This window comes from Haliotis asinina, chromosome 10, assembly GCF_037392515.1.
Source record: "Haliotis asinina isolate JCU_RB_2024 chromosome 10, JCU_Hal_asi_v2, whole genome shotgun sequence".
NCBI classification, from domain to species: Eukaryota; Metazoa; Mollusca; class Gastropoda; order Lepetellida; family Haliotidae; genus Haliotis; species Haliotis asinina.
In genome coordinates this window covers 52,585,171-52,603,690 of record NC_090289.1, presented here as the reverse complement: position 1 = coordinate 52,603,690, position 18,520 = coordinate 52,585,171, and the positions used below count along the sequence as shown (strand labels likewise).

Here is an 18,520-nt window from a genome sequence, read left to right as displayed (position 1 = left end):
ACCTCTTGGTTGACTACCCCGTCAAAATGATACCACCATGGATATACGAGAAGAGGTCATTTGTCACCTTCAACACCAACTGTCGGGTAAAAGACAGAGTAGTCTTAAAAACTGGATCTGACGCAAGACTTACAAGCCTTGTCGTAACAGGATGAAAACAGTCACTAAAAGTCCAAAGCTGTCACAACTGCAAAACAACCTTAACAGGCTGAAAATGGTCACTGAAAACACAAGCTTCAAAAACAACTGCAAAATGACATTAACAGGATGAAAACGACCACTGAAAACGTAAGCTTAAAAAACAACTGCAAACCGACTTTGTACCCGTATTATATATACCGACATGGAATAAGTAGTTCTGTTATTTTAACACTTAGAATCAACACCAAACATACGTGTATATTGTTTTTGCCAGCAGTTTATTTTTTCGCCTTAGTATTGCTTGAAGAGTGTTCGAAGTGGCGTAAAACTAAACTCACTTCCTCATCACATCAGGTTAAAAAAATGGACGTACAAGGATATATGTAACGGATTGGCTGTTATATTTAGTTTTGATAAAATTATGTAATCTGGACTCAGATGTACATGATATTAACTGACACGGAACCGAGGTTAAACGATGACTGATAACACACTACTGTCGTGGACGTGCAACACGCCACACTCAAAGTCCGAAAACCACAGCTCTCTCGTCACCCAAGCTTGGGCTGGCGTGGGTAGAGCACGGCACACAGATACGTAGAGTCGGCAGGCGAGAATCAGGGTGAGATTTAGCTTTTAACAACCCATGTTTGTCGTAAGATGCGACTAACTGGATCAGGTCTGAACAGGCTAACGCTTAATCCCTGGATATATAATCTCAATGCATTACAAATAGACAGATTTAAATTGAAAAGTAGCACCAGGGAAACCAGAGACCAGGAATCCTTTCGCAAAGCACTAAGGTGATCGTGAGCCACTGAAGTAACTTTGGTGCAATGTTAAAGAATGGGAGTTAAAGGTAACGTAAGTAACGTTGGCTTAATGAAAGAGCCCCAGACCTTGAACTTGAAGTCTAAACTTGCTTCACTTGGTGCAACAACATCGACGGAGGGGCTAGGCCGCAAGGAATTAACACGGTTCCGGGACTGTCAGACAGACTGGGGGCGGTGGGTAGACATGTATAATCATATCCACATTGCGCAGGTCGATGCTCATGCTGTTGATCATTGGAATGTCTGATCCAGTTCACCATTTACAGACCACTGTCATATAGCTAGAATATTGTCGAGTGCAGCGTTATGCAACAAACAAACAAACATCTAGTCAAATATGCCTTTAAATGACAGACCCATGCCTTAAAGCAAACAAACATCTAGTAAAAATGACTTTAAATGACCGATCCATGCCTTAAAACAAACAAACATCGTAACAGAGTTACGGTCAGGGTGTAGATTGTACACTACCCAATAACAAATTCTAAGACAGGTCCCTTGATGTAAAATCTGTTGCCATTGATATCAACTGCATACCCATCTCCTACAAGGAAAGCTGTGAGTGCAACATTATGCTTGTTGAGTCATGTTGTACATTGTAAACAGTGAGTTAAAAGTCATATCGTCAGCAGTGCAGCCATAGCCTGACATTTCGTAAGAATGACCTGAAAGATCATATCTATAATCAAAGTTTGAGCTTGAGCGTACTGTTTAACCCAAAACTTCCTTCTTTCTTATCTACCGCATGAATAGAATATATCGTCCGTGAAGAAACACGTTATGTAAAGCGTAAACCTTGATGTTCTCGGAATAGAACCGGATAAGGAGAAACAAGTAGCCAGAACGGAGTGAATCTAACGCATGGCGGAGTTTGGGATAAACCCTGGAGAGAGATTGCGGGTGCGCACGGCAGTGTTCAACTGACCAATCACGGACAGTGAGACATAAATAGATGACGAATCCGGTCGCGAGGTTTATTATATGTTCATATTTCTTTAAAACTATATAAATGATATTTACACCTGCAGAGACTGTCATTTCCTTATCGCATGATCGAAGGGGTATCATCGTCCTTTTCAAGAGAAAAGCCAAAGTTTGATTAAAGGTAGGTTTTCCAATATTTTTAAACTGTTAATTAAATCTGTTTATATACCAAATGACAAGGGAAAACATTCCCGTTTATGTTAAATGGAAAGAACTTGTTCTCATTGTCTTGGCATTTCTTGGCATGAGGCCGCTTCCTTGTGAGTGTTGGCAGTGAGTGAATGTTATTTTATGCAACTATTGGCAATGTTTCTGTGTTATATGGACGGACAGACAAAATCTGGTTGCCATAATCAGAACAATCAAATCACCGTTGTGCTCCTGCGATACCCATTACTATACAGCTCTGAAGTATAACGTGCTTGGAGTATAGTTCCCGTTAATACCCGATCGGTTGGGAGAAATATACTAGTAGTAAAGGGAATTCAATAGCTCTCTTTTTTCTAACCTAAGGAAACTTGTTTGTATCTGTATGAGTGCGCCAAGGCGCCCCTTTACTCCATATTCTATCGCATTTTCATATGCGTTTCATATGTGTTAACGTTTTCTGTCTATATATAGAATATATGTTATTTCGCCAAATAGTATGATTGTATATTTGCAATGAATTTTGTCACGACTCGGCATGTGTTCTTTTGTTGTGTGTTCTGTTGTATGTTAATGGTGTCCTGTCTTGTAAGATCTTAACACTCTCACTCTGAAACATACGCGTTTCACTTTGTCTGAAAGTAGTCTTGGCATAAACAGTTAGTTTATTCGTGTTTCTGTTTGACAACATGGTATCGTACTAATCAACTGTTTCTTGGCGAGACATATTGTATATAATTAGACCAGGAGCTAGATTTCTTTAATGAGGAGATACAGATTACTAGAAAATGTGGTCTGGTATTTATTGGAGAGACATTTATTGAAGTAGTTTATTCAGTGACTGAAACAAACCATTAAATACCGAACCTTTTTACCAACGTAACGCGGTGTATCAGGAGAGCAATCATTAAGAGAAGACAATCATGTCCTTGGCTATAGAAAACAGTGAAAGCTTCTGCAAACGTAACCAACAACAAACCCCCTGACGTCTACGCTGAATCTCTAACGGATCTATTGTTTTTCTACATTGAAAGAAATCTTAAGAGAACACCCAAATATGTCTTGATTTCTCTGTGCTGTAATGTTCATATGGAATAATATCTGTTCTTAGAACGTTTGGTACATGTGATGAAGTGAACGGGAAATGACTGTATTTGGTTCAGTGAATCTCGAGGAACTGGATCCGGTTTGACCCTGAACATATGCGTGTCAGTGTTTTCCCGTTTGTAATTATGTGTTAACCGGTTGTGGTGAACACGGATATGCATGATGTGTGTTTGGTGAGCCAGCCTAGGATGTCCGGCACCACGTGACACGTGCGCTGGGAAGGGTCTGGGTGCCGGACCCCCCGAGTTTAGAGATATTGAGCATTGAATCATCGAATGTCTCAGAATCAGGACATACATATCCTTCTTAACGCTCCGAAATGTTCGAAGGCGACGTCAGTGCTGACGTATTTCCGAGATCTCTTTCTGAGGACTTTCTTCTCGACACGAACAGCCTTTCATCTTGCAATAACCTCGCCCGATTAGCCTTTCTTCATGCAATAACCTCGCCCGATTAGCCTTTCTTCTTGGAATAACCTCGCCCGATTACCATTTCTTCTAGCAATAACCTCGCCCGATTAGCCTTTCTTCATGGAATAGCCTCGCCCGATTAGTCTTTCTTCTTGGAATAACCTCGCCCAATTACCATTTCTTCTTGGAATAACCTCGCCCAATTAGTCTTTCTTCTTGGAATAACCTCGCCCAATTAGTCTTTCTTCCTGGAATAACCTCGCCCAATTACCATTTCAACCTGGAATAACCTCGGCCGATTACCATTTCTTCTTGGAATAATCTCGCCCAATTAGTCTTTCTTCTTGGAATAACCTCGCCCAATTAGTCTTTCTTCTTGGAATAACCTCGCCCAATTACCATTTCTTCTAGCAATAACCTCGCCCGATTAGCCTTTCTTCTTGGAATAACCTCGCCCGATTACCATTTCTTCATGCAATAACCTCGCCCGATTCGCCTTTCTTCTTGGAATAACCTCGCCCGATTAGTCTTTCTTCTTGGAATAACATAAGTCGTGTGGCCTTTCAGTAACCGAACTCATTACTTTTCATTTGTCAGAAGTGAATAGTCTTGCTTCATTCAGTAGCTTACTGAATCTAAGTGGAACATTGTTACATTTTGTAAGAAACTAACTTGTACTTATTGTGTTTTCTACTGAATCATGCAGATCTGAGATCTCCTAATATTAACCTCATTCGAACAGCCTCTCGTAACCTCGAGTGAACATGCGGCCTGAGGCGTCTCCATGCAAGTCCACTCAACGCCCCCCATCCCCCCAATATTATAAAGAAAACACCAACAAACAAAACAAAAACACACACAAAAAACATAAAACAACGACCAAATACCACCTCTCCCTAACCCCACACCACCCCACTATCTATAAAACATACTATCGTAAAACAACAAAACAACCACATCTCCGTTACAGGTATGTTGTGAGATGTTTGAGACATATTGCCTTTATCTCGGGTGGCGCAAGCATAATGTTTCATTATAACTGGTCCAACGATACCCTTCCTGTGACCGTGTACCAATGACGTCATTTAACAATATTTCATTTTCATATTGGTTGTCGTAAACGACGCACATAACAACGGCAACTGGTTAGGTATGCGGGATCGAGTTTTATCACCATGTACAAATAAACAGGTAGTAACTGGTCTACAGTCTACAGTATTCTCATCCAACACTAAACTAAAATCAATTGGTGTTTTTTGAACAACTGACGTCATTAAAACAGTGCACGTGATATATAGTGCGTTCAGATATCGCGGCCGATCACATGGACTGAGAGACGTTCTCTCAATGCCACGTTTAGGATAAACGATTAATCATGCAACAGTCACCGGTATTCTCCCAAAGTGCAGAGACAAATCCAGTTTTTCCCATCTAGGCTCAGATGTGACGTCACGTCAACTATGTTGATATTTGACCAAATTAAACTGTTGTTGTGAAAGTTGTGAAAGGAAATAATGACTAAATAAAGATGTTTTAGATACAACAGCAGCATTGACCCTGGCCTTGTTACAAATGTGTCACCCAGGTCCGAGGTTTCCCCATATACCAGGTCGACGTGGACGTGCTGATGAGGTTGATGGGGACGGGACAAGCAGTCGTCGTTGCCCGGACCACTGCGGGTAAACACCATGCGGCCTCTATTTTCGCCCACAATCCTTGTTAATCGATTCTGGCAAATTTACACCGGTTCAAGAAACAATGCATACACAAATGAAGGGCAATATTCAAGTTAGACGGAGTCGGGAGTCTCTACGTAGGGGCCCTGTATGGGTTAGACAGACCTAATGTAATTGTCCCTGAGTTGAGCCCAGCTTACACCTCGATATGTGCTATACTTAAATTGATGTTTTTACCTTCGTTTTGGAACTTCAAAGGCAGGGTTCCTTAATCTTTTATGTTTAATTACTTTTCAGAAATGCAAATAAATAAATAAATAAATAAATAAATAAATAAATAAATAAATAATAGAAAAACAAAAACATACCAAGATTGCTCCTGGTAAATAGTTTTCTTTGAACTAATTTAGTAAAAAACTTAAACATGATCGAATAAATTGGACTGATGCTCATCTTAGAATATGAAATAATTTAGCCCTCAGGTATTCATTGATGTTTTGATAAATAATCAAATTGAAAGATCTGTAGAATTGTTACCGGAAGCGTTATTTGCTCCTTGAGAGGGCCTCGGTGTTTCATCACGCCAACTCCCTCTGTAGTGACTTTTGCTGGACAAATGTTTTAATTAGACAGCGTGTCATAGTTTTCGGCGTCATGTGACCGTGTTTGGGGTTGACGGTCAGGCACGGCTGGGAATCAGCTGGTATTTCCGTGAGGCACTTATCTGCCAGTTCGTCCACGGCTGTCAACCACCGCAACTGTCATCGTTAAAAACTCAAGAAGTCAGTACATACATATGGAAAGTGTGAGGTCTGAATGTTCCAGATTTGGTTTCAAATGGAAAGCTCAGTTTCAGTGAAATGTTTCGGGGCATTAATATTTTCAAACAAGATATTTTGCTGCCATCGGCTCGGGTTCATACCACAAGATGGGAGGACGCAGGCTGCACGGGACCCGGATGTAGAGACGGGTAAGCACATCGGCAGGGTTAAGGGAGGTGATGGGTAGCCCATCGGTCACTGCGGTGTGACGCTGGAGGTCCGTGTTCCGTCCGATTCATCACACGTATATTCATTACAAGTAATGATGACGTCACTTTGACACTCTCACATATGAATCTATTGGTATGGTTCATATAGCTAAATGTCTCTTGCAGTTTAATACTGCGACAGATCTTCTACTCTCAAGTGGAACTGAATGTCCCTGAATAAGTACATTCCCTTTAACAAAATGTTATCATCATTGTAAACAACAGCTCTTCCGAGTCGAGCCACTCGATAAACCGGCCCTTGGTGACGAAACGTAAATACGTTGATAAAGGAGACTCCTGTATTTACAGATTTGTGCATGAAGAAAGTTAGTAGGCTTTTTGTATTTCGTAAACGACAGATGGATATTTGGGTGTAAGTGCCGAGGTTAGCATGATTACTTGCCATTAAAGCTACCGATGTAACTGTTTCAAGGAAATAGTCAATATTTATAGAATAGCGTTGAGTTGCAATGTGAATATATATTATCAGTAAGATGTCTGATGCAATTTTCTATTTGACGTGTGTTCTGGGGCTCCTTTCACAAAGCAAACCTTAACTAAGGTTAACCTTAACTCCCATTCTAAGTCTAAAGTAACCTTAGTGCAATGTTAAAGAATGGGAGTTAAGGTTAACCTTAGTAAAGGTTGCTTCGTGAAAGGAGCCCCTGGTGTGTATTCAGGTGAATACTTTAATTTAAATGTGCATGTATTTGTGACCAGGGTGTGACAGGATGGACTCATCGTTTCAAAATGTCCTGGTACAATCATTATTCAAGAATGATTCGTAAACACATACTTATGATTGTGCTTGGAATAGTACAGCGAATTTCTAACGAATTTGGAAAGGTTGTCTCTTTTTGCTCACATGATCATAACTACTTTCACCCACGATGATAAAACCAGGCATATTTACATAAATGAATTACATGACAGTTGGCTACACGTTCCACGGTGCATTTATAATGTCTTTATCTATATATACGTATAATAATTACAGTAGATGAAAAAAACTGATACCTACTTTAAAGAGCCGAGAATGCAACACGGTTCGCCCGTTTCCGTGCTCCTGTCTCTGACGAGGTGTCCATTTTACATATTTGAAGCTTTTAGTAGGATACGTCAGTGTTGTCTTGGCTCTCGACAAGCTCAGCCCAAGACAATCTTACATGATTCACCTGCTGCACCACGATTCAGCTGTGGTGGTATGTGCTAAACCCCGGCACCCCATGCCGAGTTACCTCGGTGTAAACTTTGTACTTAATTTATTTTGAGATGTTGTGTTATGAACGTGCTTGTAAAAACCGAGCAGTCATACCTCATAAGTCAAGTGTACGATGTAAGTATGCTGTGGTATGACTTGAGTGTGTACGTGTAGCCAACGTTCCCACAGGCGTATTGGGTGCAGCAGCCTATTAATCACTGTGATTGTCTTTGTTTCCAGTCGAGTCGTTGTTTTACGGATGAGTCTTCTCATTTAGCCATTTACTGGGATAGAGGTTAGGGGCAGGTTAGACCAGACTGAACGAATCGCGATCATTGACAGATAAGATAGTATAGGCGCCCTAGATTTCTATGACGTCACAAAAGTTTAATCAGCTAATATGTTCCATGATACGTTTAAGAAAGGTAATTGCAGTCAGAGAAGAAACCACGCTTGTAATGTGACGTAAGATTGACCGGGGAGACCAAGCGACATGAAAACAACATAGCATAACACCGTGCGACAAGTGCATAGATCAGTGTCTTCAGACAGCATGTAGACAAATACGTGAAATCATCAGACAGCATGTTGACAAATACGCGATGTCATCAGACAGCCCGTTGACAAATACGTGATGTGATCAGACAGCATGTTTACAAATACGTGATGTCATCAGACAGCATATATACGCATATGTGACGTCATCAGATAGCATGTTGACAAATACGTGAAGTCATCAGGCAGCATGTGTACACATGGGACGTCATCAGGCAGCATGTGTACACGTGTGACGTCATCAGGCAGCATGTGTACAAATAAGTGATGTTATCAGGAATTATAGCTAAAATACATGGAATTATCATGATACGGACCTCCTATTATCAGAAATTTGCGGGCCGCTGCAAATGATATTGGACCGCTCAACCTTAACGACGGGCCATTATCAAGCCCGTTGTTAGGTGACGTCATAAGTAGCTCAGCTGTTGAAGTTCAATCACCTACGGCTCGATTGAACTTGGGTTCATTACTGACCATATATCTGTCTCATATTCGTCACATGTGCCTGTGCCATTATGCACTTTCCTGCCTGTGTCAACCATAACGATTGTACCATAAATGACAACATACAGCAATGAAAATATCGACTTGATGTCTAACGTTGTTGATCACTGAAAACAATGGCGGCTGGTAGTATGAGCAAAGGTCAAGGTCGAATGTCGTCACTCTCAATACTGACGTCACCTGTGTTGTTCTATGACGTGTCTATATTTGTAAAATGTGTGTCAGTGACCTCCGTCGTTTTGTTGTTGGCAGTAAATGCTTCTAAACCGATGCCGCTGTTTTTATTCTTATTTTATTAAAAATTCTATTCATTTTAGCTATAATAACGGTAACGCTATTTTTCAGGGCATTATCATTTGCAGAAGCCCTCGGTCTTTTCAACTGCCCTCCTTCGTCGGGCAGTTAATGAAAGACCTCGGGCTTCTGCAAATGATAATGCCCTAAAAAATAGCGTTACCCTTATAGTACGCTACACATACGTGACATCATAAGGGACCATGGTAACAAATGCGTGATGTCATCTGCCAATATTTGTTCAGATACTAGTATATGATGACTTGAGGCACTGTACTTGCATCAGGTAGCAAGGGTACATATTTAACAAATATATATGATACCATCAGGTCAGAGATCAGAAATTGCAGGTCTTAATTACCCACACGATGGTACGTCGTCTCATGCATCTTGCGTCAGTACATTTTGCTTTTAATCATTCAATGATGTTTCATATTGAGAGTGTCGTAAAGGAAAAGTAGATGTTTTGGTATCTCTTTTCACTATAAAAGCTCGAGATAAACATCTTCACTAGATATTAGTGTCGACTCATTGTAAGGGAACCTATTAAAATCAGGATGTCATGTCGTCAACTTAGGTAAACTTTGAAAATCCTTTAAAAGCATGACCCCCATGTCATCACAATGTATAGTCAGTCTGCTGATGAATATCAAAGATACCTGTACACATTGAAATGAGTCTTGAGGGTGTAATGGAACTTCATCATCAGAAAACTATCTTTCTTTAATTCGCTTCAATGCTGTGATATGAGCCAGCGCCCGGGGCTGATGGCTGTTCCTACTGCGCAGTTGTGTGTATCGTACAGTAAGGCAGTAGGTGACAGCAAGAGTCTTATTTGAAGGTATGTCAGTGCGTTATCGGCGTTATAAAGTAGTTATCCAAAGCGCTCAGATGCGACAGATTTGGGCTGTTGAAGTACCCTGACTATGCATCCACACCTACACACTAGAGGGGAAATATTGTGTAATTAGCTCTACGTCAGGTTAATTGTGGCGGTGTGTTTACTACTGATCTACTTAACTAAGCGTTGCCTTAATCTCTAGAACGTGACGGGCATATCTGATGTCAGCTTCGCTGCGAGTCATGTCTAATTACTATCAATAGATCTAAGGATACACACTTGCTGATATTCAGACCCGTTCAGACATTAGAACCCAATCCTATATTTGAATATATTTTATTGTGCACGTCCCCAGGTGACGTCGCGTGGACGTTCACCAATCGAAATTAAGATTGGTTAACTTCAGCCTACAGTAATTCCCCTATGGCAATAATCTCCTAAGTTATACCGCTCAACGAAATCCCCTAGTGTCTGTCCCAGGGGTCTAATCAGCTATATACAATGCAGAACCGGTCGTGATCAAGCTAGACTCAATACAGAAAAGGCGACAATACAGATAAATGTGACTATCAAAGCAAGAAGAAAGGTATTTATATGTTTTTTGTTTACGGTTATAACCAGATATGTGTGGATTTGATATCTACGCGGTATTGGTGATAGATATATATATGCCTATAGATACTGCCTTTAAAAACCTGAAATAATGAAGGAAACCATGCAAATGTGTTATATTACATTACTTGAAAATTACTCGCGTTTCCCTGATACTTCCAAAACTCTTTCTTCCAATACTAATTATATTGGTAAATTTAGGAGCCGTGTTAGAGATGAGATTAAAATATTTGATTAACAGACGCACAACTTCATCTTTTATTTCATTAAAACATATTATCCTTCCTTTACGTATTTCAAAAGTTAGACAACTTATGTCCCTTACTTGTGCAAGGATCTGCGAGTCGTGAGCTGGAATTTCGAGATCCACATGCTTGTAACATGTTGCGACCCTGATCAAATCGTTTTTAGGAAGAACGGATGAGCTTTCAGAAATATGCATACATCTCATTCTGATCTTACAGATTAACCGTTGTAACATGACAGTCATTTTCAGTCATATTCTTTTGAGTAGTATATACATGATCACATTCGGAGCTGAAATGAACTAGAAGAAAATGATGAATAATTTGAGATTTGTTTAAAATGACAACTCCAGATTTGCGCTTTTCCGATTTTGGAAAATGTGTCACATCTATCGACTAACTTGTAACCGAACGTCTTTTAGCATCTGCTATGCCACACACAGACGAATATCAACTTTCACGTGATCTTTCAGTTTTAATCACTGTCTCTGATTCTCATGAATCGAGTGGTGATGCCAAGTTGTTCAGTGATCCAACCGATTGTCACTATGATACTGATACTATGATCCAAGTTAGACTGTTTTCATAACAGTCGCCTGGTAGAAGTATTGCTGAAAACGGCCACAAACAACGCGCACATACGTTTTGTAAAATTAGTGTGAATGGTGATTTGTAGCCAAAGAACAGGACATGCTAACTCTTTCGCAGACACCCGGTGTCAGAACTGACGTTCATTGCTACATTCGTAAAATTTTCAGTCGGATCTGTTTCGCGAAACAATAACAGCTAAGTATTCTTGCGAGTTGACGTTTAATATTTTCAAATAACAGCTTTAACTTCGACCGTACCATTTTATTCGAAGTATATCCGCCAGGAATATTTGTAGCTATACCATCTGATGCTACTCATGCGCTATTAGAGTTCGTATTTAGAGTGGCGGTCCTGTCCAGATACCAATTTAAGTATTTCATGTCATTAGCAATGCTTCAGTACTGAAAAACGCTTTCCGCAAATTTGGAGACATGAAGTCGATGTACCCAAGAATTATTGACAAACGGATCGTCTTTGTTTTGGGCAACATATTTAACTAACCAGGAAACATGTGTGTTATTCTAAGAAACACGGAGATAACGAATATGAACGGGCACAGTAAAATGTTATTTATATAATAACCGTGTTGCTCTAATGCATGCATGCATGCAGAGTTTGCACTCAGATACTTCCGGGTATCAGCGAGGGTACATTGTCTGCGCAACAATAGATAGACTGACTCGTTTGTATACTCGTGTATATATAACTGCTTAACATCCCCGACCCTTAACATTAATGCTGACATCTACTCCGTTTCTTAACGTAACTGATAACATGGACCTCCAACCCCCATCATAGCGTGGACGACTGTTCCCGGACACTAACGCAGTTTTTATGACTCTTCTCGATCCCTAACATAACTGCTTACATCGACTCCTAACCCCTAACACAGCGTTGACAACTGTTCCCGGACTCTTACACAGCTTCTATGAGTCTATTCGACCCCGAACGTTACTGCTTACATCGATTCCTAACCCCTAACACAGCGTTGACAACTGTTCACGGACTCTTACACAGCTTCTATGAGTCTATCCGACCCCGAACGTTACTGCTTACATCGACTCCTAACTCCTAACACAGCGTTGACAACTGTTCACGGACTCTTACACAGCTTCTATGAGTCTATCCGACCCCGAACGTTACTGCTTACATCGATTCCTAACCCCCAACACAGCGTTGACAACTGTTCCCGGACTCTTACACAGCTTCTATGAGTCTATCCGACCCCGAACGTTACTGCTTACATCGATTCCCAACACAGCGTTGACAACTGTTCACGGACTCTTACACAACTACTATGAGTCTATCCGACCCCGAACGTTACTGCTTACATCGACTCCTAACCCCTAACACAGCGTTGACAACTGTTCACGGACTCTTACACAACTACTATGAGTCTATCCGACCCCGAACGTTACTGCTTACATCGAGGGTCTACACATGAACGTTTGTGAGGTGACACTTTTTGTCACAACTTTGACATTAAGCAGGGATGAAGAACGTACCAATTCTATGGTTGTCCAGAGAAGGGGGAGAACGGAGGGGCTTCGTGTGCATCATGATACATTAGGCTGATTCCTTTGCCCAGAGACAAGTGACTTTATTTCGAACATCATCACATGTTTCTTCATAAACATGAAACGATAGTCAAGAAATAAGACACCTTAGGTAAGAAACGTTTGGACAATGTATGACCACAATGTGTGGAGTTTCAAGACCAATACCCAACAGTATGTATACACCATTGCAGTACTAGCAGTTATTTACTATGTCCAGGCATGGTAGCCTTCACTGAAGAGCAAACCTGGATTCTTCTTGTTCTTGTCACTGAAGCTTCTATTATAAAGACAATGTTCGTCAGATATACTTTACTGTCTATTGCTTGAGGATAACTATTTGTAGTACTACCATAAAGATTTCTACTTGAATTACCAGTAAAACCAATACTGTTATGTCTTCACTATGAGATGGTTTCTCATAACTGTGATCGATTAGCTTATAATTAACAACAGTTTAAACCTGGGACAGAAAATATACTCAGTCAGTGCTCTTCAGGCGGAGCGGTTTTCCCAGTCTGTCTCACAGTCCTTGAACCACGTTATTTTTCCCAATACCAAGACTTCTCTGCAGTGCTAAAACCCTTAAACGAAGCAAGTCTAGATTTCCTCAGGTTCTGAATCTCTGGTCTCCCTGGGGCTCTTTTTCGGTTAAAATGGGTTTGTTTGTTACTATCAAAATTATATATATATTCAGAGACTAAGCCGTAGTCTACCTTTTTCAGTATACTCATGATTTGACGTACACTTACATGCCATGGTTGGTGGTTCCAGATTCATAGTGTCAGCTTCTTCTACCATGGAATCCTCAACAAATACAGTCTAAACCCTTGTCATTTGCTGTGCTGCATTTACATCAGGTTTGACTGTTTATCAAGTCTAAGACCAAATACCACGTGCAGTGATGACCTTCATCTTATTTCCTGCACATAGGATAGACATTTGCTCTGTAGTGTGATCAGCTTGACTTGGCGTTGCGTAGGCGACAGTTGTATGGGGTGGTAGCAATTACGGGGTCAGAGTTAGTGTGCCAGGAGGATCATAACATCTAATTTATATAGGGGTCACAGGTGGGGGCATATTGAACAAATATTGCGACAGCTGAGGAGGCTTAATTACATCAGTGAGTAACACGAAGAAACACTGCTGCTACAATACCCGAAATTTGAATAGTCAATAATTATGACATCACTGAATAGGGATACTTGCAATAGTTACAATGAACCTTGAAACCGCAGTGGTCAACAGTTATGACATCACTGAATAGGGATACTTGCAATAGTTACAATGAATCTTGAAACCGCAATGGTCAACAGTTATGACATCACTGAATAGGGATACTTGCAATAGTTACAATGAACCTTGAAACCGCAGTGGTCAACAGTTATGACATCACTGAATAGGGATACTTGCAATAGTTACAATGAATCTTGAAACCGCAATGGTCAACAGTTATGACATCACTGAATAGGGATACTTGCAATAGTTACAATGAACCTTGAAACCGCAGTGGTCAACAGTTATGACATCACTGAATAGGGATACTTGCAATAGTTACAATGAACCTTGAAACCGCAATGGTCAACAGTTATGACATCACTGAATAGGGATACTTGCAATAGTTTCAGTGACTCTTGTTACTGCAATAACGGTAGTTTCAATAGTCATAAATTATGCCATCATCACAGAAGTGATGCTTGCAAAACTTAACAACACTATTATGAAGCCACTGAAGTACTTTTAACCGCTAAAGAAGGACTACACACTATTATGATAACATTAGAATAGCGATACTGGTAAAAGGTACCAACATAGTATTGTCAGTTCCCTTTTTTCTAGCAATATAGACATCCTAAAATTTACGTGCCCATTACTTTTCGGTGTGCATTCTTCAATACAACAGTGTGCAGCTCTAGAGTTTACAAGTTTTGAAAGCAATAAACGAGGTGGAAATAAAGGAAATATATCTAAAAGCAATTAGCGATCATAGCGGGGGAGAACACTCTTCACAAGCCAGTTGCTGGTTGTATATATGTTTCAGTATATGAGTAACGGACACATTCCAGTTTGTACTGGTTACGGGCCATGGACCAGCAGCAAGACAGACGATGGATTTCCCCAGCTGCCTATACAGCAGCGCGAATACAGTGTCAGTGTTTTTTGGCATGTATACAAATTGACTGCAGATTTATTTTGATTTTATGTCAATTTCATTTTTACCTGAGTTTCTATCCTATTTTTGCATTACTATAGTACCTTCCCTTGTGTTATAAATCCTTTCATTTTCAAATCACAAACACAGTTACCATGAGCAGCATCTCTTTGTGTGTGTGACCGGGTTCACGGATACTTACCAAACCGATACAGATGGATGTTGCTAGAAGATATGGTTATTTCACAGACATAATTCATTATGACTCGAATCTATAGTCGTTGTTCCTTTCGCACAGGGAGATACAGTAGAACGGCCATTAACGTGATGGTCTGTCTATACAATGTAAGTGTCCTGGAGAAAGCTAGATGTAGATGAGTAAGTAAGCCGACGGTGCATACAACTCCCTGGTTGAAAGGGATAGCTACGTTTATTTGTGTTATAACCATGACAGTTCGTACGACCCCGAGTTCTGCAGATACTGCGACAAGTAGATTATATAGATATGTTACAACTATGACATTTATACATCATTAATTTCTGTAGATCCTGCAACACGTAGATATGTTAGTAATATAACGGTTCATATAACCTGTACAATCTGTGTCTGCTTGAATCATTAAGTGAAGAGATTCCCCTGTAGAGGAAGACTTCCTTTATAGAAGAAGACATGTCAGGCTGCCGCAGACCCGGATTCCTGGCTAAGCGTCCGTGCATTATCAATAAATATAAAGATCTAGAACAACACTTCTCTAGTGTTGTGGTGGAGATTATGATATAACAATCACGTTGACGAGACCGACGTTGTGATGACTGTAGTCCAGGGATTACAGTCATTGAGGGATGTAGAGCGGGATATTTTCCACCATCCCTCCACATGCCTCGACCCACCATGTAAGACAGCGGTCGGTCGAAGCAGCATGTCGTTCTGGGTCGCACTCGGGGGCAAGAATGTCAACATTGCAGACGCTCGTTTGCATTACCGACATAAGGAAACCAAAACTACCGCTACTTACCTTCATTGCAACGCTGTCAACTTCTCGCAACGTCAACAAGTTTTGATCTGTTTTCCCGTTTTGCGGGGAATGAATGGACAGCGCTGTTTACGAGATTCAAACGGTTTCAAATCAATCATGGGCCGTTTTGTGCACCTTTCTGTTTGCTGACAAAGCAGGGAACGTTTGAGGGATCTCTTGTTCAAACGAAAGGGAGGTTTAGATAGCCTGAGCTTGTGAGAAGTTAGTTGTTGCCTCTGTCCGAGGAGCATGCTGGCCGGTCGTTAGACACCTGCTTCAGGAGCTCATCGTGACACCGTTCACCTGGAGAATACTGTTCCATCACCGACGTTACTGTAGACGGATGTCAGGACTATGTTTTGACATAGTACACGTGAAATGACGTGTGCGCGCACAGCATGGCCGACGGGTTGGAGCGGTAAGTTCAGGCAGTTAAAACAGAAACCTATTTGCTTTGAAATGTTGCCTAAATCGCCCTGATCTGTAGGACTCCTATAGCTCGAAATCAAATTTTTGTATATATGCCTGCAAGTGCTTGACCACCTCGCAACACCAACCTGGCCCAGAAATATATAAACTCGTACGTTACAATGTAATTGCACGTGGTGAGAATCCTGCTTGTAACCTTGTAACAGCTTGACCGGGATCCAGGAAACAGGAATCCTTCCTCACGTTGAGACTTCACTAACGACCACCTTTAGCTAGGTCCTACTGGCAATGAGTGACAAGAAGTATGCTGAATATGTAAATAAAAACGAAACATTCCTTTTCCATAACAACAGAAAATATTTACTAAAGGCATATTGTGCGGTCAAATATGTCATTGGTAAATGTTTAAAATCACTTTCAAATAATGAGGATACCGGGAACTTGTGGAAAGGTAAGCGTATCATGCCCCTAGCACCCATGACCAGTGGTTTGCACAAAACAATGTAATTGTTCCCATTGACAAAAATAAATAAATAAATAAATAAATAAATAAATAAATAAATAAATAAATAAATAAATAAATAAATATAAAAATTTGAAAAAAATTGTAAACAGCTTTTTGTCTTGCCATAATATATATAAATCTCTCATGGATCAACATCTTTACGATTATATAGTGGCGTTATCGGTTCGGTAGCAGGTCTGTACATCCCATGTAACGTGTCTTGATTTGGGTGTGATCTTGATAACAGTCTATGTAGGATGCAAGGCGATGTCAAGATGGTGAGTCATTTCTGCCATTGATGAGGTCTTTAACCCTATAACATATATTTCTCAAGCAGCCCACAAATGAACACCTATGTTTCTATATTTTCCAAGACTGACTACCCACGAGCATTACTATTAACATTTCTAGGTCGAATTGGTCATGATCACTGTATTTGGTTTTCAATAAATAGGGTCAATCGTGCGACAAGAAGTACCACAGCCATAAAGGACTATACAGCTCTGATGGCACGTATGATTATGATGGGTATGTTGGCAACACTCCTGGGTCACTAGCGTGGTCAGTCATCGCTTCGACCTTTACAAACAGACATTGTCTGATATACATGGAACTCGGTTCAAAGCAGTGTTAGACCAAACTCATCCATTCTTACAAGTTGGGCGGTGGGGCATGCTAGTGCCTAAAGCGTTCGCTCGTCACGCCCAACAGCCGGGTTCGATTCCCCACATGGTACAATGTGTAAAGTCCATTTCTGGTGTCCCCAGTCGTGACATCGATTGAATATTGCAACGCTGAGTAAAACTAAATTCTCTCACTTACAGGTGATACTGGTAGTTAGGTAGAAGTGTAGAATGTGAACAACCATTAGCTCAGTCGCGAACAGGAGAAGCTTCATACCATGTGATTCCCCCTTTCAGTTTGTATCAGTGTCTATTATAACACAGTCTCACAGTCCTGACTCGGAACTGTGGCATGTAACTGAAGATATGGACGTCATGCCTATGTTGGGAGTTGCCGTCAGCTCATTGTTTCCTCTTGTTTTAAATCAATTTAAAGATCTGCTTAGTGTCACGTCAGTGTTTGTCGTCAAGGTCATGACGTTAGTTTGCCAAGGTCAAACAACATTACATGGGCGTCCATAGTTTAGGCTGGTTCCTGCTCTGCTCGAGAACCCGAGTAAACACGCATAAACTAAATAGTAACAAAATAATGGTGAATGTGTAAGGTCTATAACTATTTGTTATCGCGGGTACAGTTCCTACGTCGCACAGAGAGGCAACAACGTGGATGGCTAATAGTTCAGTACCGGTGTGAGATGGTCAATACAGAGGTCAAATGTCATCCCAATGATTGCCAACGTTTTATTAGCTCCATCCTGTTTTAGTGGCTGAAAGATTAAGGCTGTATGTCCCTATGTTAAATAAGGATTACCCTCGATCCCGTGACCCTAACGCCTTCATTCACCGATCCCTAAAAGGGTCTTATTTCATAACGGCCCCGATAAACGCCCTGCTAGGGGAGTGTTTTTATTATTCATACATTTCCTATGACGCCCGAACCCACTCTATAACAACAAAATCGCATATCTAACTAGAAAGGAATATGCAATCACTTGGAAATATGAACTGAAGGTCCTCATGTTTTTCATTCATATCGGTCCCTGGGTTTTTAAACACAGGTAGTTA

The 18,520-nt window shown here is 40.7% G+C and overlaps 2 protein-coding genes across 4 annotated transcripts in view; one reads left to right on the top strand and one right to left on the bottom strand.

Moving 5' to 3' along the window:
• LOC137298051 (dual oxidase 2-like) overlaps window positions 1–5,852 on the bottom strand; it is a 60,180-nt gene extending 54,328 nt beyond the window's left edge. Inside the window, exon 1 of the mRNA XM_067830097.1 lies at window positions 5,836–5,852. The gene's annotated coding sequence lies outside the window, so the exon portion shown is untranslated. The remainder of the gene's footprint in view (window positions 1–5,835) is intronic.
• The window catches only part of LOC137298052 (dual oxidase maturation factor 1-like), a 31,589-nt gene continuing 15,076 nt past the window's right edge, over window positions 2,008–18,520 (top strand). The window contains exon 1 of one of the 3 annotated variants that reach the window (XM_067830099.1): window positions 2,008–2,079. Coding sequence is in view for 1 of the 3 variants with exons in the window: in XM_067830098.1 (XP_067686199.1) it covers window positions 6,159–6,268 (110 nt within the window). In the remaining 2 variants the exon portion in view is untranslated. Of the gene's footprint in view, window positions 2,080–5,237; window positions 5,302–6,113; window positions 6,269–18,520 lie in introns of those variants that run through there. The other 2 variants (XM_067830101.1, XM_067830098.1) reach the window with 2 other exon arrangements.